Below are 23,563 nucleotides of genomic sequence, written 5' to 3' on the forward strand. Positions count from 1 at the left end.
GGAGCTGGGAAGATGCCGTTCTTTCCTTATGCAGTGTGGGTTAGTGTTCGATCTACAGCCCTACTCTTATGCCACAGACAAGGCTAGGATAGCCTTTGTGATTGAGTTGCTGCGTGGTCGAGCGCTGGAGTGGGCTTCAGCCGTTTGGGAACGACAAGACCCCTGCATGGCTTCATACCAGGGGTTCACGGCCGAGATGAGGAAGCTCTTCGACCATTCCGTCCGAGGGAGGGACGCTCAGAGTCCATCCCACCTTTCATGTCTCCTGCCTCAAGCCTGTTCTCCTCAGTCCTCTGTTGCCTCCTCCGCCTCCTCCTCCTCCTCCTCGGATGATCGGAGGTGGTCCTGCCTACACGGTGCGACGCATCATGGATTCCAGACGGCGGGGCCGGGGTTTCCAGTATCTCGTGGACTGGGAGGGGTATGGTCCTGAAGAGAGGAGTTGGATTCCGCGGCGACAGATCCTAGATGCTGACCTCATTCGTGACTTCTACCGCCTCCATCCTGGCGCTCCGGGAGTCCGCCCGGTGGCGTTCGTCGGAGGGGGGTACTGTAACGATCCCTGCAGTCTGAGTCGGTTTCTGTCTGGGTATTAGTTTTTCTGCTCGGGATCTCCAGTTTCCCGAGGGTTCTGGAACGCTCCTGCCTGGTTGCCGGGCAACGTTGCTAGGCGGGAGCTCTCTTGATTTCCGCACCTGCATCCCATCAGCAATCTGCACACCTGGTCCTGATCATCACCCTTCTTAGGCTCTGTCCTAACATCCATTCCCCTGCCGGATCGTTAGCCATGAACAGTATGTTTGTCCGTGTATCAGCCTTGGAACTTCTAGCGTTAGTTTTGTTGTTTTGCACCTTTTTGACTTGCTGTATACTTACCTCCGTTTTGTTCTATCTGCAGTCACTCACCCGGAACCTTCACCCAACCTCTGCCTGATGGTCGGCGGCTGCCGAGCCATTACTGGACCTACCACTGCACCCTCAACAACCCATCCACGCCACCCGCTCTGTTCCCTGGATTATTCAGCCTCACTCGTGGATCTATTAAATAAACACTCACCTTTGTTTCAATTTACCTTGTCCTGGTCTGCTTCTGGGTTCTGGCTTAGTAAACCGTGACAAGAGCACTGCAGATCTACACTTTACTTTCAGCTGTGCTTTCATCAGCTTACATGACCTTTGACGTCTTTGAGAATTTTTCACAGTTTCTGACATGAGAATGTTCTTTAGAGGGCCTTTTCTCACCCCTGTGAGGGGCTGGTGCATTAGGCAACCCTGTCAGGCTTTATTCAGAGAGGAACAAGGGGGAGAATTTAGCATGTCACATAGAGTTCACACGGTTGAACTTAATATCAGTCATGATTGATAAACAAAGCATGGGCTGTGACCCCGGGATATCAACGCTGGTGATTACTCAACGTTAGGATGAGCACCAAACACAAAACCTAACTGAACCTTCTACAGTACCACAAGAAAACTCGATACAGCAAACCAGAAAGACTGAAACCTACCATAACCTTCCATAAAGCACCACAAGACACAGGAAACCAGAAAGACACAGCATGTACAGACTGTATCACAACGGCATAGAAAACGGATATGGAGACTTGCAGGTAACATGAGAGACAGATGTGTGTGTGTGTGTGTGTGTGTGCATGCTTGCGAGTGTGTGCGTGCGTGTTTGTGTGTGCGTACATACGGTAGCGTAGTTGTGAGGTGTGGGAATATAAACTCAGCAAAAAAAGAAACGTCCCTTTTTCAGGACCCTGTCTTTCAAAGATAATTTGTAAAAATCCAAATAACTTCACAGATCTTCATTGTAAAGGGTTTAAACACTGTTTACCATGCTTGTTCAATGAACCATAAACAATGAATGAACATGCACCTGTGGAACGGTCATTAAGACACTAACAGCTTACAGACGGTAGGCAATTAAGATCACAGTTATGAAAATGTAGGACACTAAAGAGGCCTTTCTACTGACTCTGAAAAACACCAAAAGAAAGATTCCCAGTGTCCCTGCTCATCTGCGTGAAAGTGCCTTAGGCATGCTGCAAGGAGGCATGAGGACTGCAGATGTGGCCAGGGCAATAAATTGCAATGTCCATACTGAGAGACACCTAAGACAGCGCTATAGGGAGACATGACGGACAGCTGATCGTCCTCTCAGTGGCAGACCACATGTAACAACACCTGCACAGGATCGGTACATCCGAACATCACACCTACAGGACAGGTACAGGATGGCAACAACAACTGCCCGAGATACACCAGGAACGCACAATCCCTCCATCAGTGTTCAGACTGTCCGCAATAGGATGAGAGAGGCTGGACTGAGGGCTTGTAGGCCTGTTGTAAGGCAGGTCCTCACCAGACATCACCGGCAACAACGTCGCCTATGGGCACAAACCCACCGTCGCTGGACCAGACAGGACTGGCAAAAAGTGCTCTTCACTGACGAGTCGCGGTTTTGTGTCACCTGGGGTGATGGTCGGATTTGCGTTTATCGTTGAAGGAATGAGCGTTACACCGAGGCCTGTACTCTGGAGCGGGATCGATTTGGAGGTGGAGGGTCTGTCATGGTCTGGGGTGGTGTGTCACAGCATCATCGGACTGAGCTTGTTGTCATTGCAGGCAATCTCAACGCTGTGCATTACAGGGAAGATATCCTCCTCCCTCATGTGGTACCCTTCCTGCAGGCTCATCCTGACATGACCCTCCAGCATGACAATGCCACCAGCCATACTGCTCGTTCTGTGCGTGATTTCCTGCAAGACAGGAATGTCAGTGTTCTGCCATGGCCAGTGAAGAGCCCGGATCTCAATCCCATTGAGCACGTCTGGGACCTGTTTGATTGGAGGGTGAGGTCTAGGGCCATTCCCCCCAGAAATGTCCGGGAACTTGCAGGTGCCTTGGTGGAAGAGTGGAGTAACATCTCACAGCAAGAACTGGCACATCTGGTGCAGTCCATGAGGAGGAGATGCACTGCAGTACTTAATGCAGCTGGTGGCCACACCAGATACTGACTGTTACTTTTGATTTTGACCCCCCCCTTTGTTCAGGCACACATTATTCAATTTCTGTTAGTCACATGTCTGTGGAACATGTTCAGTTTATGTCTCAGTTGTTGAATCTTGTTATGTTCATACAAATATTTACACATGTTAAGTTTGCTGAAAATAAACGCAGTTGACAGTGAGAGGACATTTCTTTTTTTGCTGAGTTTAGTAAAAGAGAGGACCCTTTGTGTATACAAGTTGAGAGACACAGCTGGGAGTTTCAACATAATATCAGGGTTATCCAGGTGCTCACCTGACCTGTGTTTTCACTCAACATCACACACACTGAATTTCTTTATTTAACCTTTATTTAACCAGGTAAACCAGTTGAGAACAAGTTCTCATTTACAACTGCGACCTGGCCAAGATAAAGCAAAGCAGTGCGATAAAAACAACAACACATAGTTACATATGGGGTAAAAAAACATAAAGTCAAAAAAATTACAACAGAAAATATATATACAGTGTGTGCAAATGTAGCAAGTTATGGAGGTAAGGCAATAAATAGGCTATAGTGCAAAATAATTACAATTAGTATTAACACTGGAATGCTAGATGTGCAAGAGATTATGTGCAAATAGAGATACTGGGGTGCAAAAGAGCAAAATAAATAACAATATAGGGATGAGGTAGTTGGGTGGGCTAATTTCAGATGGGCTGTGTACAGGTGCAGTGATCGGTAAGGTGCTCTGACAACTGATGCTTAAAGTTAGTGAGGGAGATAAGAGTCTCCAGCTTCAGAGATTTTTACAATTCGTTCCAGTCATTGGCAGCAGAGAACTGGAAGGAATGGCGGCCAAAGGAGGTGTTGGCTTTGGGGATGACCAGTGAGATATACCTGCTGGAGCGCAGACTACTAGTATGCTGTGAGAGATAACTATGACAAACATGCAGGGTGACAATCTAGATAATCAGCATACACACACTCAAAGGTGAGGCAGAATATGAGTGCTGTACAGCTCACAATTTGAGAGTAAGAGAGAGTGTGACAAAAAGAGAGAAACAGAGAGCCATATACAGAGACCTCGGTGCCACCCTTGTTCGCTCATCATCCATTGGCCATAGTCTCATTTGAGGGATTGGTAGTGTGTGCCTTCAGGGGAGCTGGGGGACATTAAAACAAGCATGGCCTCAGGTAGGACTCTGAGTACTATGGTGCTATAGACTTTTCACAGAACGCCTAGAGAGAGTGTAGCTATCTGAATTACTGAGAGGTGAGAACCCGGGAGAGGGTCAGGGAGAGGAGCATTAGGGAGATGGGTGTGGAGGAAAACCTAAAGTCAATCAACAGCAGTACCACCTGTAACCTCTCGTAACATCACCTAATCATGAGCCCTGTCCTCTCTGAGTGTGGAGAGTGAGTGTTGTCTCATCTTTTAGAAGGAGTTGTCAGCGCTGGTCTGTGGCCCTTCCTGCTACTCTCAGATTGGCTGCTCAGACACCATGCTAAGACAGGTGTTAGTGTTGTGCTGTAATGCATGCTGGGAGAGCAGGCTGCTCTGGCGGCCCCGCCCTGTCAGGGGTCTCAAGTAGTCACGGAGGCGCAAGCGCACCTTGCTGTGCAGCGAGGCGTAGATGAAGGGGTTGTAGCAGGCGGAGCTCATGGCTAGCAGGTGGCAGCACACCTGCAGCAGGTTGACGTGACGTTTGCCCACCAGCAGGAAGTCCTGGTCCAGGTCCAGCAGCAGGTTAAGCACCTGCAGAGGCAGCCAGCAGAAGGAGAGCACAGACAGCACCAGCAAAGAGAAGGTCTTCCTCTTTGTCCTGTTCCAGCAATGCAGGCTGTGGGAGGGCGCCCCAGGGAGACAGCGCTGACGGAGCCGGGCTGAAATGCCGCAGTAGGCCACACTGACCGACAGCAGGGGCAGCAGGTAGGAGGTGAGCAGGATGAAGCAGGAGTAGAGCAGCCGCAGGTGGTCTGAGTGGAAGGGGGAGTCGCCAGGAGCAGGGACAGAAGCCACACCCCCACCGCCAGCGCCCCACACCCTCTCAGGGAGATCCACCTCCTCACAGGGTGAACCACCACCACATAGCGGTCCACAGCGATGGCTGTGAGGGTCAGCACAGAGACAAAGACGGTGGAGGTCTGCAGCAGGGGGACCAGGTGGCAGAGCGGCCGGCCAAACAGCCAGCCCTCGGGCTCGAAGGCATAGGAGGCGGTCAGAGGGACACAACTCAGACACATGAGCAGGTCGCCTGCAGCCAGGTTCCCTATGAAGAAATTGGTGGCATTGTGGAGTTTCTTGTCAGCCAGGATGCATGCTAGTAGGAGGGCATTGCACACGCAGGCCACGGCCACCAGGAGGCAGTAGAGAGGGATGAACAGAGGGCGGTAGCTCAGCAGTAACTGCAGACCTGAGAACAACTCTACTGGGTCACTGCGGTTCAGAGGAGCAACTACCAGGCTGGCATTGGAGGAGCCACCCACAGACCTCTCCAACACTGGCTCCATCTCTAACCAGAACGGGTGGACTGTAAATAGAATGGAGATACACACAGCTGTGTGAGTGTTATAAGCCAATCACTGATTGACAATTTGAGAGAGCTTTGTTTTTGTTACAGTACAATAATAAAAAACTAAAGGTGGGTTGAAGCTTTCTGAAATTATACAAAATGAAATATGCATGTACATTTTTTTTGGCAAAGAACAGTATGTATATCCCCCCATTAGACTATAGTAACTGTTTGACAATTTTTATGGAAATCCTACTATTCAGCATTAGATAATTTCCTAGGAAAGCGATACAACAATATTGGATAAAAACAGCAGTACACAGTCCCATTACTCAAGTGCAATATGGCCAAATGCCCATTTCTTTAACATGGTAATTTGAATTCCTGTTGATTATCCCAGGTAGAGCAACAGCTGTGTCCAATCAAACATACAACAGAACTGCTGGCATTCTCCCCCTCAGGAGACTGAAAAGATTCGGCATGGGTCCTCAGATCCTCAAAAAATTCTACAGCTGCACCATCGAGAGCATCCTGACTGGTTGCATCACCGCCTGGTATGGCAACTGCTTGGCCTCCGACCGCAAGGCACTACAGAGGGTAGTGCGTACGGCCCAGTACATCACTGGGGCCAAGCTTCCTGCCATCCAGGACCTCTATACCAGGCGGTGTCAGAGGAAGGCCCTCAAAATTGTCAAAGACTCCAGCCACACCTAGTCATAGACTGTTCTCTCTGCTACCGCACGGCAAGCGGTACTGGAGTGCCAAGTCTAGGTCCAAAAGACTTCTCAACAGCTTCTACCCCCAAGCCATAAGACTCCTGAACAGCTAATCATGGCTACCCGGACTATTTGCACTGCCCCCTCACCCCATCTTTTTACGCTGCTGCTACTCTGTTAATGATTTATGCATAGTCACTTTAACTCTACCCACATGTACATATTACTTCAACTACCTCAACTAGCCGGTGCCCCCGCACATTGACTCTGCACCGGTACTCCCCTGTATATATAGCCTCCCTACAGTTATTTTATTTTACTTCTGCTCTTTTTTTCTCAACACTTTTTTGTTGTTGTTTTATTTTACTTTTTTATTAAAAATAAATGCACTGTTGGTTAAGGGCTGTAAGTAAGCATTTCACTGTAATGTCTGCACCTGTTGTATTCGGTGCATGTGGCCAATAACATTCTGTTCCATCTATCATTATTTTTATCAGTGAATACAGAATCAAACAAAAAACATGACAATAAGATGTATGAATGTATGAAATTAGATGGTTTTTCTGTAGAGACAATAAGAAGTTTAGAGTATTTGCAGTAAAGGAGAGTGTACAGTACCTGTGCAGAGGTTTGCGATCCTGTAGTGTAGAGATGAGTGTTCTGTGTTCTCCTCTCTCAGCTCTCTCCCTGATGGCTCCTCTCTGTCTGTCTGTCTGTCTGCCTGCCTGTTCGCCTGCCTGCCTGCCTGCCTGCCTGTCTGTCTGTTCGCCTGTCCGTCCGTCCGTCCATCAGTCTGTCCATTCAACCTGTCGGACCTTCACTCTCTCCTAATTTGCTTTGAACTGCACAGTGTTCTCAAACCTGGAGCAGCTGCCTCCCTCCACTCTGAGTGGGTGTCTGTGTGTGTGATTGGGTGTCTGTGTGTGAGTGTGTGAACTGTGTGCTCTCCCCTTACTGCTCTCTCTGTCTAACCTCATCAGTGTGCTATCTACACACACACACCTTATATTACCTGCACATGTCTATATCCATTTTCTATGCTCTTGTCAGTCTGTACATGCAGTGTCTTTCTGGTTTTCTGTGTATGGAGGGTTATGGTAGGTTTCTGTCTTTCTGGTTTGCTGTATGCACACACACACACACACACACACACACACACACACACACACACACACACACACACACACATATACACACACACACACACAATTCACACAAGCACACAATATGTGTGCTTGTGTATACCTCCCGAGTGGCGCAGTGGTTTAAGGCACTGCATCGCAGTGCTAGCTGTGCCACTAGAGATCCTGGTTCGAATCCAGGCTCTGTCGTAGCCGGCCGTGACCGGGAGACCCATGGGGCGGCGCACAATTGGTCCAGGGTAGGGGAGGGAATGGCCTCCCCTACGCCAGGGTTGTGGGTTCGATTCCCACGGGGGGCCAGTATGATTTTTTAAATTTATAATAATGTATGCACTCATTAACTGTAAGTCGCTCTGGATAAGAGCGTCTGCTAAATGACATAAATGTAAATGTGAAAATCCCCACAGCTCCCCACTGTTGTCGATCTCTCTGTTGGGTCTCCTTGTAGTGATATTAAGGAGAGGCAATCAGAGCCAAAGACCGGGGCTAATCCTACAGACCTACACACCACAGTAAACCTTCAGCTGAGAGAGAGAGAGAGAGTGCTAAGTCACCACAAACATAGAAGCAAAACGCAGCTCTGTACTTTCTATAATTCTCTCACAGACTCCTTCAGTCCAAGCCTGAAGACGGACACAGCCAGACTCAAAGCAGTATTTAGTATGAGTAGGATTAGGATGGGAACACAAGGGACTAACATAAAGTGGTTTTTGGAGTGTTTTCAGCAAAACAAAATTACAATCTCTTTAACTATAAACAAACCTGACTTCACCATTCAAACATACTCTAGCCTAAGAAGTCAGAAGAGAGAGCACGGAGTGATTTCAGTGCCAACAGAAATTGTATTTGAATAACATAATTTTGAATTTTTATTAAGATATTTAATTTGAATTAAATATTTTTGAAATTGTAATGCACAAATCAGGGGCATTTCTAGGATTTGAAGACATTCGTGGCATAGCCCAAAGCCAGTAGGGGGGTCCGGGGGCATCCTACCCTGGCAAAAGAAAGAAGGAATTTCAACAGCTAAATGCATGAATTTTGTTCACTTTGAGATTAACATTGAGAGATTAGAACATTGAGAGATTAGATATTTTTCAGGTAACTTGCACCTTCCCACCTGCCACAGCAGACACTGCCAGTACTCAATTACAGTAGCTACTGTGGGTCTCTCTACTCTGGAACACTCTCTACTCTCTACTGATGAGTCACTCTACAGGGAGGAGGTCAGTGACTTAGCAGTGTGGTGCCAGGACAACAACTCTCCCTCAATGTCAGTAAGCCCAAGGAGCTGATCGTGGACTATAGGAGAAAGAGGGGAAAGCACGCCCCATCCATATTGACAGGGCTGTTACGGAGCGGGTCGGGAGCTTCAAGTTCCTTGGCGTCCACATCACTAAGGACTTAACATGGTCCACACACACCCGCACAGTCGTGAAGAGGGCATGGCAGCACCTCTTCCCCCTCAGGAGACTGAAAAGATTTGGCATGGGCCCTCAGATCCTCAAAACATTCTACAGCTGCAACATCGAGAGCATCTCGACTGGCTTCATCACCGCTTGTTATGGCAAATGCACTGCTCTTGACTTATTATTATTATCTATCCTGATGCCTAGTCACTTTACCCTGCCTTCATGTACATATCTACCTCGTACCACTGCACATTGATCTGGTACTGCTACTCCCTGTATATAGCTCCATTCGTCTGTATTGTATTCCTATTGTGTTACTATTTTTTTAACACTGCATCGTTGGGAAGGGTTCGTAAGCAAGCATTTCATGATAACATCTACACCAGTTGTATTCAGCGCATGTGACAAATACAATTTGATTTGATTTGATTTGATTACTCTGGAACACATACAGTGCATTTGGAAAGTATTCAGACCCCTTGACTTTTTCCACATTTTGTTACGTTATAGCCTTGTTCTAAAATTGATTAAATAAAAACATTCCCTCATCAATCTACACACAATACCCCATAATGACAAAGCGAAAACAGGTTTACATAAGTATTCAGACCCTTTGCTATGAGACTCAAAAATGAGCTCAGGTGCATCCTGTTTCCATTGATCATCCTTGAGATGTTTCTACAACTTCATTGGAGTCCACATGTGGTAAATTCAATTGATTGGACATGATTTGGAAAGGCACACACCTGTCTATATAAGGTCCCACACCTGACAGTGCATGTCAGAGAAAAAACCATGCCATGAGGTCGAAGGAATTGTACGTAGAGATCCGAGACAGGATTGTGTCAAGGCACAGATCTGGGGAAGGGTACCAAAACATTTCTGCAGCATTGAAGGTCCCCAAGAACACAGTGGCCTCCATCATTCTTAAATGGAAGAAGTTTGGAACCACCAAGACTCTTCCTAGAGCTGGCCGCCCGGCCAAACTGAGCAAACTGGAGAGAAGGTCCTGGTCAGGGAGGTGATCAAGAACCCAATGGTCACTCTGACAGAGCTCCAGAGTTCCTTTGTGGAGATGAGAGAACCTTCCATAAGAACAACCATCTCTGCAGCACTCCACCACTCAGGCCTTTATGGAAGAGTGGTCAGACAGAAGCCACTTGGAGTTTGCCAAAAGGCACCTAAAGACTCTCAGACCATGAGAAACAAGATTCTCTTGTCTGATGAAACCAAGATTGAAGTATTTGGCCTGAATGCCAAGCATCACGTCTGGAGGAAACCTGGTACCATCCCTACAGTGAAGCATGGTGGTGGCAGCATCATGCTGTGGGGATGTTTTTCAGCGGCAGGGACTGGAAGACTAGTCAGGATCGAGGGAAAGATGAACAGAGCAAAGTACAGAGAGATCCTTGATGAAAACCTGCTCCAGAGCGCTCAGGACCTCAGACTGGGGTGAAGGTTCACCTTCCAACAGGACAATAAAAAAAAAAAAATGCACCTTTATTTAACCAGGTAAGCCAGTTGAGAACAAGTTCTCATTTACAACTGCGACCTGGCCAAGATAAAGCAAATGACCCTAAGCACACAGCCAAGACAACGCAGGAGTGGCTTCTGGACAAGTCTCTGAATGTCCTTGAGTGGCCCAGCCAGAGCCCGGACTTGAACCTGATCGAACATCTCTGGAGAGACCTGAAAATAACTGTGCAGCGACGCTCCCCATTCAACCTAACAGAGCTTGAGAAGATCTACAGAGAAGAATGGGAGAAACTCCCCAAATACTGGTGTGCCAAGCTTGTAGCATCATACCCAAGAAGAGTCGAGGCTGTAATCGTTGCCAAAGGTGCTTCAACAAAGTACTGAGTAAAGGGTCTGAATACTTATGTAAATGTCATATTTCATGTATTAATTTTTTATACATTTGCAAACATTTCTAAACCTGGTTTTTGCTTTGTCATTATGGGGTATTGTGTGTAGATTGATGAGGGGAAAAAATCAATTTTAGAATAAGGCTGTAACGTAACAACATATGGAAAAGGTCAAGGGGTCTGAATACTTTCCGAATGCACTGTACATTTACAGTGTATTGCCAAAAACCTCCATACCACTCACCAACTTCAAACATAGACTCTGACCTGTCCATTGAGCCAAACTGATTAAAGAATCCCACAGTACCCAAACACTCTCTCTCTCACACACATGCACACATACACTGTGCAGTAATTAGAATCCATAGAGCAGATTTAAGTGATATAGTCTACCCCTCCTCTGCCTCGCACCATCGCTTTCTCTGTGTCATCTGTTGCTGTCTCTCTTGTCTACCCTCCTCTCTCATCCTGTCCTGGTTGTAAAAAGTGTAAAAGTAAACAATTGTTTTAATAATAAATTCACAGGCTTTTTTCACAACAGACAACAGACTTTCAGCATGCTTATAGAGAAGGGCACTTAACATGTACTGCACTGACACAAATGTGACCGACCGGCTCGATTCGGTTGTATGTAGCAACATTTGAAATTGTGTTTTTTACATTGGATAAAAGTAGAGACTCAGAGCTAGAAAATGGTATATCATACACTACAGTTGAGAAACAATGGGAAAGTAATTATACTTTGAAAGTTGATAAACTTGTAACCACACTTTTGAGAAAATGGCCCTTGAATGTTTTGGTACACCTACTGAAGAGCTCTTCTTTGTCTACACCCATTCAGCATCGTTCACATCCTCTTAAGCCCCACCCATCTCTTTAATCTCTTTAAGGACTCACATGTGAGGCCATGTGCTATACAGAGTGAGTGTACTAAACAACCAAAGATGTCAAGACTAAAGGCAAGTTTATACTACGTCTATCGACATGTCTGTAGACAGTTGTTGCAGTGACATCATGAACATTTTATTGTCGTCCGACATCAAACTTGTCATGTCGTTATGATAAAGTATGAACACAAAAACGACAGGCTGCATGACATCAGCAGCCTGGTGGTCCAAAATAGCATACCTGGTGTATTTTAACACCAATAAACCCATCCGTTTAAAAATGAATTTAGTATATGTCAATCTAGCAAACCAGGAAACTAAAAACAACTTTCTAAACAACGTTTCTAGCTTGTTAGCTAGCTAGCTATTGTTAAGTTAGCTGGCTAGCCAGTTCAAATAATGATCATATCATATAGTTGACAACGTCTTAACTTTAGCTAATTTGTATTCGTTATTACAGGAAAATAAACTCAAAACAAGATCATTATTTACAAGTTAATTACAGAAAATAGCTTACTGTTGTGAGTGTCACGAAATAAAAGCAGGGCATTCTACCTGTCACGATCGTCTAAAGGAGCGGACCAATACGCAGCGCGTGGAGTGAACATGATGACTTTATTAATTAAAGCAACCACGAAGAAAACAACAAATGACGATACGTGAAGTTCAAATACTGATACAGACTAACAGCAACACGGAAACAATAACCCACAAAACACAGGAGAAAACACACAGAATATATATGGCTCCCAATCAGAGATAACGAGCCGACAGCTGACACTCGTTACCTCCGATTGGGAGTCATAGACCAATCACCACTAGACACAAACAAAATGAAACTCACCCATCCCCAACACCACCAAATGAAATACACCCAAACCAATGACAATGAACAACCCTGGCTCAAATATCAAAGTCCATGGAGCCAGAGTGTCACAGTACCCCCCTAAAGGTGCGAACTCCGGGCGCACCAATATCAGGACTAGGGGAGGGTCTGGGTGGGCGTCTGTCCACGGTGGCGGCTCTGGCCCCGGTCGTGATCCCCACCCCACCACAGTCACAACCTGCTTCGGTAGCCTCCTCCCAATGACCACCCTCCAACTAACCCCACCTGGACTAAGGGGCAACACCGGACTAAGGGGCAGCATCGGCCCTAAGGGGCAGCACCGGGATAAGGGGCAGCACCGGGATAAGGGGCAGCACCGGGACAAGGGGCAGCACCGGGCTAAGGGGCAGCACCGGACTAAGGGGCAGCACCGGACTACGGGGCAGTACCGGACTAAGGGGCAGTACCGGACTAAGGGGCAGTACCAGGCTAAGGGACAGCACCAGGATAAGGGACAGCAACAGGATAAGGAGCAACACCGAGCTAAGGGGCAGCACCTGACTAAATGGCGGATCCTGGCTGGCTGGCTCTGGCGGATCCTGGCTGGCTGGCGGATCCTGGCTGGACGGCTCTGACGGATCCCGGTTGGACGGCTCTGGCGGATCCCGGCTGGACGGCTCTGGCGGATCCTGGCTGGACGGCTCATGGCTGGCTGACGGAACTGGCTGCTCATGGCTGGCTAACGGATCTGGCTGCTCATGGCTGGCTAACGGATCTGGCTGCTCATGGCTGGCTGACGGATCTGGCTGCTCATGGCTGGCTGACGGATCTGGCTGCTCATGGCCGACTGACGGATCTGGCTGCTCATGGCCGACTGACGGATCTGGCTGATCCTGTCTGGCGGAAGGCTCTGGCTGATCCTGTCTGGCAGAAGGCTCTGGCTGATCCTGTCTGGCAGAAGGCTCTGGCTGATCCTGTCTGGCAGAAGGCTCTGGCTGATCCTGTCTGGCGGAAGGCTCTGGCTGATCCTGTCTGGCGGAAGGCTCTAGCGGCTCCGGTCTGGCGGACGGCTCTGATGGCTCATGGCAGACGGGCGGCTTTGCAGGCTTTGGGCAGACGGGCAGTTCAGGCCCCGTTGGGCAGACGGCAGACTCTGGCCGTCTGAGGCGCATCGTAGGCCTGGTGCGTGGTGCCGGAACAGGAGGTACCGGGCTGAGGACACGCATCTCAGGGCTAGTGCGGGAGAAGCAACAGGGCATGCTGGACCCTGGGGGACGCACCGTAGGCCTGATGCGTGGTGCCGGAACTGGAGGTACCGGGCTGAGGACACGCATCTCAGGGCTAGTGCGGGAAGCAGCAACAGGGCATGCTTGGCCCTGGGGACGCACCGTAGGCCTGATGCGTGGTGCCGGAACTGGAGGTACCGGGCTGAGGACACGCATCTCAGGGCTAGTGCGGGGAGTCGGAACAGGGCATGCTGGACCCTGGGGACTCCCATAACGCCTAGTGCGGGGAGCCGGAACAGGGCATGCTGGACCCTGGGGACTCACCTCACGCCTAGTGCGGAGAGCAGGAACAGGCCGGGCGGGGCTGGCGACGCGCACCGTATCCCTGGTGCGAGTGGCCGGAACAGGCCGGGCCGGGCTGGCGGAGCGCACCGTATCCCTGGTGCGTGGAGTAGGAACAGGCCGGGCTGGGCTGGCGAAGCGCACCGTATCCCTGGTGCGTGGAGTAGGAACAGGCCGGGCTGGGCTGGCGAAGCGCACCGTATCCCTGGTGCGTGGAGTAGGAACAGGCCGGGCTGAGCTGGCGACGCGCACCGCATACTTGGTGCGTATGGCAGGAACAGGCCGAACCGGGCTGGCGACGCGCACCTTACACTTAGTGCGAGGGACCGGAACAGGCCGTACCGCACGGGGAACACACACTACTGGCTGCACCTCGGGACTAGGAACGGGCCGGACCGAACTGGTTACACACCCCAGTACCTCACGCCGTGCCTCAACACCTTCCTTCCCTGCTTTACCCAGTAGCCCCCTTGACCTGGTAGCCCACTGAATCCGTCCCTTCTCTGCCTCCGTCAGCCCCCTTAACCTGGCAGCCCTCTGACTCTGCCTTGTGGCAGCCTCCTGCTGCTCCGTCGCCCAAGCCATGTGCCCCCCAAAAATTTCTTGGGGTTGCCTCTCGTCCTTCCGACGTTGGCTCTGCCGACGCCGTTGCTCCTCTCTCCGTCGCCTCTCCTCTGTTTCGCTCCATGGACGGCGATCCATGCCGTCCAGGATTTCTTCCCACGTCCAGGACCCTTTACCGTCCAACAGTTCCTCCCATGTCCAGACCCTTTGCTCCTGGACGCGCTGCTTGGTCCTTTTTTGGTGGGTTATTCTGTCCAAAAAAAAATAAAAAATGAAACTCACCCATCCCCAACACCACCAAATGAAATACACCCAAACCAATGACAATGAACAACCCTGGCTCAAATATCAAAGTCCATGGAGCCAGAGTGTCACATCTGTCACGATCGTCTGAAGGAGCGGACCAATACGCAGCGCGTGGAGTGAACATGATGACTTTATTAATTAAAGCAACCACGAAGAAAACAACAAATGACGATACGTGAAGTTCAAATACTGATACAGACTAACAGCAACACGGAAACAATAACCCACAAAACACAGGAGAAAACACACAGAATATATATGGCTCCCAATCAGAGATAACGAGCCGACAGCTGACACTCGTTACCTCCGATTGGGAGTCATAGACCAATCACCACTAGACACAAACAAAATGAAACTCACCCATCCCCAACACCACCAAATGAAATACACCCAAACCAATGACAATGAACAACCCTGGCTCAAATATCAAAGTCCATGGAGCCAGAGTGTCACACTACCAGAGTATTTTAGAACTTGGACACTGTCTCATTGGCTTAACGTTATATCCTAATTTGACTTTGGTGTAGGTCATGTTGTTCTTCACATTACCGTCTCTGGTAAACAAATACTATATCCAATAAAATCTAAGTTTATTTGTCACATGCACAGGATACAGAAGGTGTATAAATGGTACAGTGAAATGGTTACTTGCATAGTGGAGTCTTTTGTTTAGACATGTAGCTAGCTAAACAATTAACCATAATCACAACTCATAACATTACTACCCTGCAGGAATCTGCTGGTAGCTAAAGCTAACCGACTAGTTAGGTTCAATGTTAGCTAGCTAGCTAACATTAGGCTATAACTAGCAATCCAAATGGCTCTGAGATACAAATAATATTACTACACAGATCATACACATAACATTAGCTAGCAAGCCAGCCAGCTAACGTTAGCTAGCTAGCTAACAGTACAGTTTAACTTACAATGAAATCGACTTTCGGACAAAATAAAAATGTATAATATCTGAAAATGTAGCTAGCTAAACTCTCTTACCCGTATACATGGATGAACGCTTCTCCCTCTCTGTCACGGATGCCATGGTTGCCCTTAGTTTGAAGATGTAATCCGGAGACAGGTGTTTTATACAACAGCCTTCTTCTGTGTGTTCTCTTTTTGACTCCCTCCGCATTATTTGCAATAAAACACCAGAATTTTCTCCATCTCCTTAGCTATCATACTCTGCTTCCACCTGGCATTCCACTGATTTCAAAATTCGGTCCTCCAGAAAGTGGAGAGCATTAGCAACACTTATGCAGTTCTTTGTGATATCTTTCAAAAAAGCAGCATTAGAAAAAGGATTACCTACACATACTGAGCAGCTCATGTTAATGTGTTATTAAGGCACATGAAAGTTCACATGTTCCAGAAGGCATTTCTGCAAAAGAAAACACATTTTGATTAAAAAATATATGTTTACATTCAAATGCCTCTCCTGTGAAGTAGTGATGCGCAACATACGCCTAGTTTCCTGAAACGAGTCACAGTTGACTGATGATTGGTTGAAATAAATTGATAATAAAAAGGTTGTGGTAGCTGTACTGTTAGATTTCAGTGCAGCCTTTGATATTATTGACCATAATCTGTTGTTGAGAAAACCTATGTTTTATGGCTTTTCAACCTCTTCATATTTTGGATTCAGAGCTACTGTTTCTATCTAATAGAACTCCGCAGGTCTTCTTTAATGGAAACCTCTCTAATGTCAAACATGAAGGGTGTGGTGTACCGCAGGGCAGCTCTCTAGGCCCTCTACTCATTTCTATTTTTACCAATGACCTGCCACTGGCATTAAACAAAGCCTATGTGTCCATGTATGCTGATGATTCAACCATATACAGTTAAATTCTGAAGTTTACATACACCTTAACCAAATACATTTAAACTCAGTTTTTCCACAATTCCTGACATTTAATCCTAATAATAAGCAGACCTGGTTTCAAAAGACAGATAAAGCAACATCTCAAGGCACAACGCCTCTCCCCTATTTGACCTAGATATTTAGTGTGTATGTATTGATATGTAGGCTATGTGTGCCGTTTTTTAATTTATGTATTTCTGTCCTTGAGCTGTTCTTGTTTATTAATGTTCTGTATTATGTCATGTTTTATGTTTTGTGTGGACCCCACGAAGAGTAGCTGCTGCTTTTACAACAGCTAATGGGAATCCTAATAAAATACAAAAAGTACCTCTCCTTCAAATTCTTTGAAAACCATGTTTTACTTTTTCACTGTCTGTATTTCACCTGTAATCATTTGTGAATCTATAGAGCAGCTTGAAGTGAAACAGTCTACTGTATCTACTGCATGATACAGTCTACAGTCTCTCTCCATCTGGCCTCTTCTGTCACTTTCACTGTGTCTTGTCTGTTGCTGTCTGTGTCTTGTCTGTTGCTGTCTCAGGTTGTTCTTTGTTACTGTCTCCTTTTTCTATCCTCTTCTGTTATGGCCTGTTCTGTTCTTCTGGTGTCTGTCTCCATCATATCCTATTCTTCTGTTGCTGTCTCTGTGTCTTATCTGGTGTGTTTGTCTCAATCACCTATTTTTCTGTAGCGGTCACTGTGTCTTGTCTGGTGTGTCTCTCTCCATCACCTATTCTTCTGTTGCTGTCTCTGTGTCTTGTCTGGTGTGTCTCCATCCTATCCTACTCTTCTGTTGCTGTCTCTGTGTCTTGTCTGGTGTGTCTCCATCCTATCCTACTCTTCTGTTGCTGTCTCTGTGTCTTGTCTGGTGTGTCTCCATCCTACACAGTAAAAAATGGGGTGTTAATATTTCAGAGTAAAGTTATTTTAACCCAGATAGAGTATTTTCAACATTTTTGAGAGTAAAGTTGCTCTATCAGTGGAGTTAAAAGTGAGTGTAAAAATCTGCAGATACGCAGTGACAATTTCAACTCTACAGCAGTGATGAATACCCGCCACTCTGCTTTGCTGAAGTTTGGCACGTACGTTGGTGGAGGAAGATTGCGAAGGAGTAGCTAGGCCACAGATATTGCTAGGTAAGTTACATCCCCGTTTTTTCAACACCAAACCGGTATTTTTTTACTTTACATAATTTTAGAGTTGTGCTGATGTCAAGGTCATATTTTAAAGTTCACGAGTTCCATGCGGCGGTCCCCCTTGCAGTGACCTCGTCATCAGCCAGCTAAATTAGCTTGTAAGTTCAGATGGTTGACAGTAATAACTGTTATATGATATACCCATGGAATATGTTTGATATTTTTGTGAATGGCTTGCTGTTTCATATGGCTAAAAATAGGTAACGTTAACTTAGCTAATCAGTTCGTTTGAAGGACACCACCGTTTGGCATGAGCGCAGATTGTGCTTGTCATGCGGTTAGCTAGCTTGCAATCAGTATCGGTAACTGTCTTTCTTTGTGTTGCAATATTTTCACGAATGAAGTTTGTCAGAATGGTAAATACGTAAAATAACGTTCGCTAACAACAAAACATTTATACAGATAGTATTGTTAGCTAACGTTATTGTATAGCTTCCCAGGCTTCCTTACACTAACGTTAACTGTTTTTTATAAAGCTATATATAACGGTAATGTTAGCATGCTTCTGATAGTTAGCCAGCTAATGTTGGTGTTATAAAACGATAACTTGGATCACTGATTTGCATGACGGGTTTGTTTAACATTGCTTAACCATTTTAATGGTTAGCTACTGTTCGAACTAAAATGGCTAATGAGCTAGCTAACTTTGACACATAGCTAGTTATTTGGTAGCTAATGGGACAATGTGCCTCTAAACTTGAACTAGCCTACACCCATTTGCTGCAGAAAATGGCAGCTTAACGTTATATTCAACCAGCACAACTTTAGCCTTTGTAATTGCAGTGTAACGTCTAAGTAATGCATAGTGCATTGCGTAGCTAGTACTACTGAGATAAATGGATAGTTAGCTAACGCTTAGTTGAACCAGCACTAAATGATGATTTTGAATATATATTTTCTTTGTTAACAGAGGCAAAATGCTGTTGCGTGTTCAGCTCGGGGAAGAGCAGAAATACGTCAAGCTGTCTGAGCTGACATTCAATGCTTTCTTGAAAGAAGGTAGGTATAATAGGTTAAAGCAATACATATCACCCTAATGACAAAATAATACAGCATTAAGCTATTATCTTATGATATCTATTTAGGTCTATAGTCATTTCTGCTGTGCTTTATATTTTCAGTAACATAAAATCAGGTGCAGATCCTTGTCTTTCATCATTTTGTGAACACATGAGGCAACCTTAAGTATGAACTTGGATTCTTGTGAGAAGGGAATGCATGTTTTTCTTTTTTTCTTCTTTTTTTTAACAGTGTGTCTAAAATTCAACATACCAGAAAGCAGAAAGCCAGACATTAAGGTGTATGACCAGTCTGACACAGAAGTTGACTCAGATGTTTTTGAAGAATTAGTAAAGGAGTCACCTGGAACTTTCAGAATCATGCTGGGCAATGGACTTGGTATTCATTCATTCAATTAGTTTTTTTAGTTTAAAGGCCAGAATGAGAACCTTTATTGTCTTAAAAATAACAGTTTATTGTAATATGTTTCTATGTTTTGCACAAATTTCATAATGAACAGATACCTCTCATTCATCATCATGCTCGGGTACATCTGATGACACCATCATTCTGAATTTCACTGTGTGTGACGATGTTGAAGAAGTAGCGGCTGGCGAAGGAAGCCAGCCTAAAAGGCCATGCCACATAAACTATGAGGCAAAAGCAGTAAGTGGTGAACATTGCTGTTAAGTCCAATCTGAATGTTGTTTCATCATGTGACAGCATTACATATTGTTTTACAATTACGGAAAGCACATTTCTTTCCACCTATAGCTGATTGAAAAAATCCTAACATCAAAGCCTGGTGGTGAACGCATTATGCAAGAGTATGGAAAAACCAAATCTCTGACAGATGCCACCAGAAGACAGATGATCAACATACTTGCTGCTGAGATGACAGAAACACATGGGTAAGCATTAAGCATATAGATGGGCTGTAAAGAAACATTGTTATTATTTTCCGGTTATTAATTATGTAAAATGTGTTGTGCAATATCAATTCAGTGTGATGTTAACTTTGAATTCATATGCTAGGACATCCCCCCAAAAAGTGTCAGAGTGATGTATGCACAGGGGATAGTAGCTTTGTTTCCCTATCTAGAAGACCCATACTCACAACATGGATATGTAAGTAAATGGGTTATTGCAACATTATGCACATATTCACTCTATGAAATGGGAATAGTACTCCTTTATAATTTATTTATAATAATATAGGATCATTACTACGATCCGGAGAGTGGTTCCGGATACCTTGCATGGCGATTGAAGACCATACAAAGAAAAACAGCAGAGGAAAGAGGTGCCTCAGTCAGCAAATCTCCTAAAGGTATGTTTTCTGATCAGTGACATGTAATTATAATGGTGACCTGTGAATTGTACAGAAAGGATTTCTTAACACTGTATTTTGTCTTAAGTTGGTGGGCCACGCCGTGATCGTCAGCCCTTCACCTATGACAGAGAGCCATCTGATGAGGATGTGGAAGCAGCTATTGCTGTTTTGAGACACTCTGCTGATGAAAACACTGTCCGTGAGAAGATGAAAATGACCTTCATATATCGGCAAGCAATGGTCAACGATGAAGCCAAATCATCAGATGTCTTCTCGGTCTTCCCAAGATTTCTGGACACACCAGGACTGGTATGACAACTTAATTCACTGCATCACCAAAAATATCCAATGAAGAATAAGGTAACACTCATTATTTCTGTCTTTGTGTGTTACATTGCAGATAGAACAAGATTTCAGACTTCTGTTTGGTGAGGCCACAGCCAACAAATTCTTGGAGAAGTGGCCAACCACTTTCAAAGCAAAAGTAATAAAGGAAAGCCATGGACTTGTATCCACCACAGAACTCTTGGATTTGATGCGCAATGCTGAGTCAGCTGCTGAAGTTGAGAATGGTATGAATGAACTGTTTTACTTTTTATGTGGATAATGTAGGTGTGCATTATATGTCCATAATGGTGCAAGTTGTGAATAAGAATGTTATGCTACGGCACAATGTTAACCAGGTTTTTATTTACTTATTTGTAGGCTGGGACAGTGACATGTCTGCCATCTTGCTGCTGCTACATTTGCTACCACCATCTGCACAAGGTAGAAAGAGGCCGGGAAAGATGTCTGCATATCAAGCTGTAGATCAGCTCATCAGATTTCAAAAGGTATGCTTAACAGTTGTTTAAAATATATATTCCATCATCTCAATCTTGTGCACAGTTTGAGGTGATCTTATCTATTGTCAGAGGTTAGTCACCAAAACAATTCTGTTGAATGTGTTTTTTTTGTAGGTTGGAACCAGTGTGCAGCAGCATCTTGACAACATCACCCAAAGCAGTCAGCCCTACCTTCTCGCCCAGGGATCCACACAGAGCAGCATTCACTCCTACTTCATTGTGGTTGACAAGCATGCTCTTCCATGCAAGGCAACAGGTTCAGTAGGAGCTTTTGACGAAGTCTTTAAAGCCCATTACGTATTTGGTACGTCATACAGTTCTTCCTTGAGCAGCTTTTTTCACTTTTGTGCAAACAACCATCTATAACATCGACATGGGGGAAACAAAGGAGACTCCTAGAGTTGCTGAGTTGCGAGCAAGAATGGTGCGTTAGTTGAGATAAAACTATGAAGTGTTTTCTTTGCAAAAGTGACCATGGAAGTCCAAACAACCTTGTTAAGCACCTTAAGATAATTCATGGGCTATGTACAGGCAGGACTCTTTTTCTGAAATGTGGTCAAGAAGGATGCTCACGTTCTTTTGGTAGCTTTTCTGGTTTTAGAAAACATCTTAACAAGTGCCACGGAGAAAGTTTAGTAGATTCTATAGAAGATGATCTTTCAGACCCTCAAAGTACCGTCAACACCAGTAATATTTCTCATGTTGAAGTGTCGACTGAATGTTTAGAGGCTGAGTCAGAGTTATCTTCGCCATACATTGTAAATAGTTGTGCAGCTGTTATTTCTGATCTAAAGGCAGCAGGTGTTGGTCAAAGTACAGTAAATACTGTAGTGATTTCCATGGAAGAGATTGTTCAAGATATTCATCAGCATGCTAAAGAAACAGTGATAAAGCATGTATTTAGTAATGAAAGAGAAACAGAAATGTGCAAGAAAGTTGAGGCGTGTTTTGAGGGGTTAGAGAATCCTTTCACAGTTCTAAATTCGGAATACAAGCGATCAAAATGTATGACTGCCAAGTGGGAAATAGTAGAACCAGTTGAATGTGTGATTGGTTCAAGATTTGACACAAGACGAAATAAAAAGACTGGAACATATGATCAGGTAGTAGTTCAAGATAAATTCATGTATATTCCAATTTTATCTACACTGCAGTCAATATTTAAAAGTCAGTATTTTGCAGAAATTTTGCAAAGCTCAGCTACCAGCAACTCTAGACTGAGAGATATTTGTGATGGATCTTTTTTTAAAAGTCACCCCCTGTTCTCAACTGAGAAGCAGACAATACAGGTCCAGATGTTCTATGATGATTTTGAGGTCGCCAACCCATTGGGTTCCAAGCGAGGTATTCATAAATTGGGTGGAGTATATTTTACTTTAAGAAACTTCTCTCCAAAATGGAATTCTTTTTTGGCTAACATACCCCTGTGCGCCTTATTTCATACTCAAGATGTTAAACGATATGGTTTTAGTGAAATTTTTGCTCCCATTGTTCGAGACATTAAAGTGTTAGAGAGCGATGGTATTGAGATTCCATTATACAGTGGTTATGTACGTGGCACTGTAGTACAGGTAACAGGTGATAATTTGGGTTTGCATAGTTTGTTTGGTCTGGTGGAGTCTGTCACGGTTCAGACAGACGACAAGAGGACCACAATTGCGTCACACCAGAAAGTTTATTTAAACTTAAGGGGAAAGGGATGTAGGGAGTGAGTGAAGGCTCCAGGGGTTATCCCGTCCGATGTGCTGGGTCTGTGCCTCCCCCCAGTGGCAGCGATGCGTCCGATGACGCCGGTGGTTGGTGGTCCAGAAGTCCGGGATTGAAGAGTAGTCAGGAGTCGTAATGGCAGAAGCAGGTCTGGATCTCCTGAGGCAGAAGAGTATCCAAAAACCAGGCAGGTCCGGGGTCACAAAACCAGGGTGAGCCAGAAGCGCGAGCAAACAGGTTCCGGGTGTGAGCCTTGCAGACGATCTGACACCGGAGAGCTGAAAGACAGGGCCTTAAATACTGGGAGAGGTTAGTGGGTAATGCAGCGCAGCTGGCAGAGTAATTAGAGCCGAGCAGAGCAGGGACAGGTGGAGCTAGTTAGGCTGAGTAGAGAGAGAGAGGTGAGCAGAGTGGAAGATAGTGGAAACCAATTAAGGTGGTAACCCGGTGGAGTGAGAGGGCTCATGACAGAGTCTTTCAGTGCAAGGTACTGTTGCAGGTTCTGTTTAGCAGAAAAGGAGGACTTTCAAACAGAATTCTCTGAAGATTCTTCCAAAATAGTTTTACGCACCAAAGATATGCATACTGCTCACTGTCAAGAAATGGCTTGTAATCCATCCCTTCCGTATGTTTTTGGTGTGAAAAGGTCATGCATATTAAATTCATTGAGGTATTTTCACACAACTGAGAACTTCTCAGTTGATGTGATGCATGATGTGTTAGAAGGGGTTGGCCAGTACGAATTGAAGTTATTATTTCTGTATTTGAATGAAAAACATGTTACATCAGGAGAAATACATTCAAGAATACAAAGTTTTGATTATGGTTT

General features: G+C 45.5%; 1 protein-coding gene and 1 pseudogene across 1 annotated transcript; one reads left to right on the top strand and one right to left on the bottom strand.

Annotated features, from left to right (window-relative positions):
- Window positions 1-4,477: 4,477 nt before the first annotated feature.
- On the bottom strand, window positions 4,478-5,508 carry LOC121574178 (annotated as a pseudogene).
- Window positions 5,509-17,548: 12,040 nt separating this feature from the next.
- Window positions 17,549-22,643, top strand: LOC121573673. Its single transcript, XM_045222708.1, has 11 exons — window positions 17,549-17,790; window positions 18,761-18,849; window positions 19,102-19,248; window positions 19,370-19,515; window positions 19,624-19,760; window positions 19,885-19,977; window positions 20,068-20,179; window positions 20,268-20,491; window positions 20,583-20,754; window positions 20,888-21,015; window positions 21,142-22,643. The coding sequence occupies exons 6-11, from the start codon at window positions 19,912-19,914 to the stop codon at window positions 21,391-21,393; spliced, it is 954 nt and encodes a 317-aa protein (XP_045078643.1). The 5' UTR covers window positions 17,549-17,790; window positions 18,761-18,849; window positions 19,102-19,248; window positions 19,370-19,515; window positions 19,624-19,760; window positions 19,885-19,911; the 3' UTR covers window positions 21,394-22,643.
- The last annotated feature ends 920 nt before the right edge of the window (window positions 22,644-23,563 follow it).

The sequence above is a fragment of the Coregonus clupeaformis genome, chromosome 9 (assembly GCF_020615455.1).
Source record: "Coregonus clupeaformis isolate EN_2021a chromosome 9, ASM2061545v1, whole genome shotgun sequence".
Taxonomy (NCBI): Eukaryota; Metazoa; Chordata; class Actinopteri; order Salmoniformes; family Salmonidae; genus Coregonus; species Coregonus clupeaformis.

Bases quoted from the DNA above. Each gene is read 5' to 3' on its own strand.
- LOC121573673 (XM_045222708.1), top strand. From the start codon at position 19,912: ATGTATGCACAGGGGATAGTAGCTTTGTTTCCCTATCTAGAAGACCCA. The intron at 19,978-20,067 runs GTAAGTAAATGG...ATAATAATATAG, and splicing joins CATACTCACAACATGGATAT to GATCATTACTACGATCCGGA. The intron at 20,180-20,267 runs GTATGTTTTCTG...TTTTGTCTTAAG, and splicing joins AGTCAGCAAATCTCCTAAAG to TTGGTGGGCCACGCCGTGAT.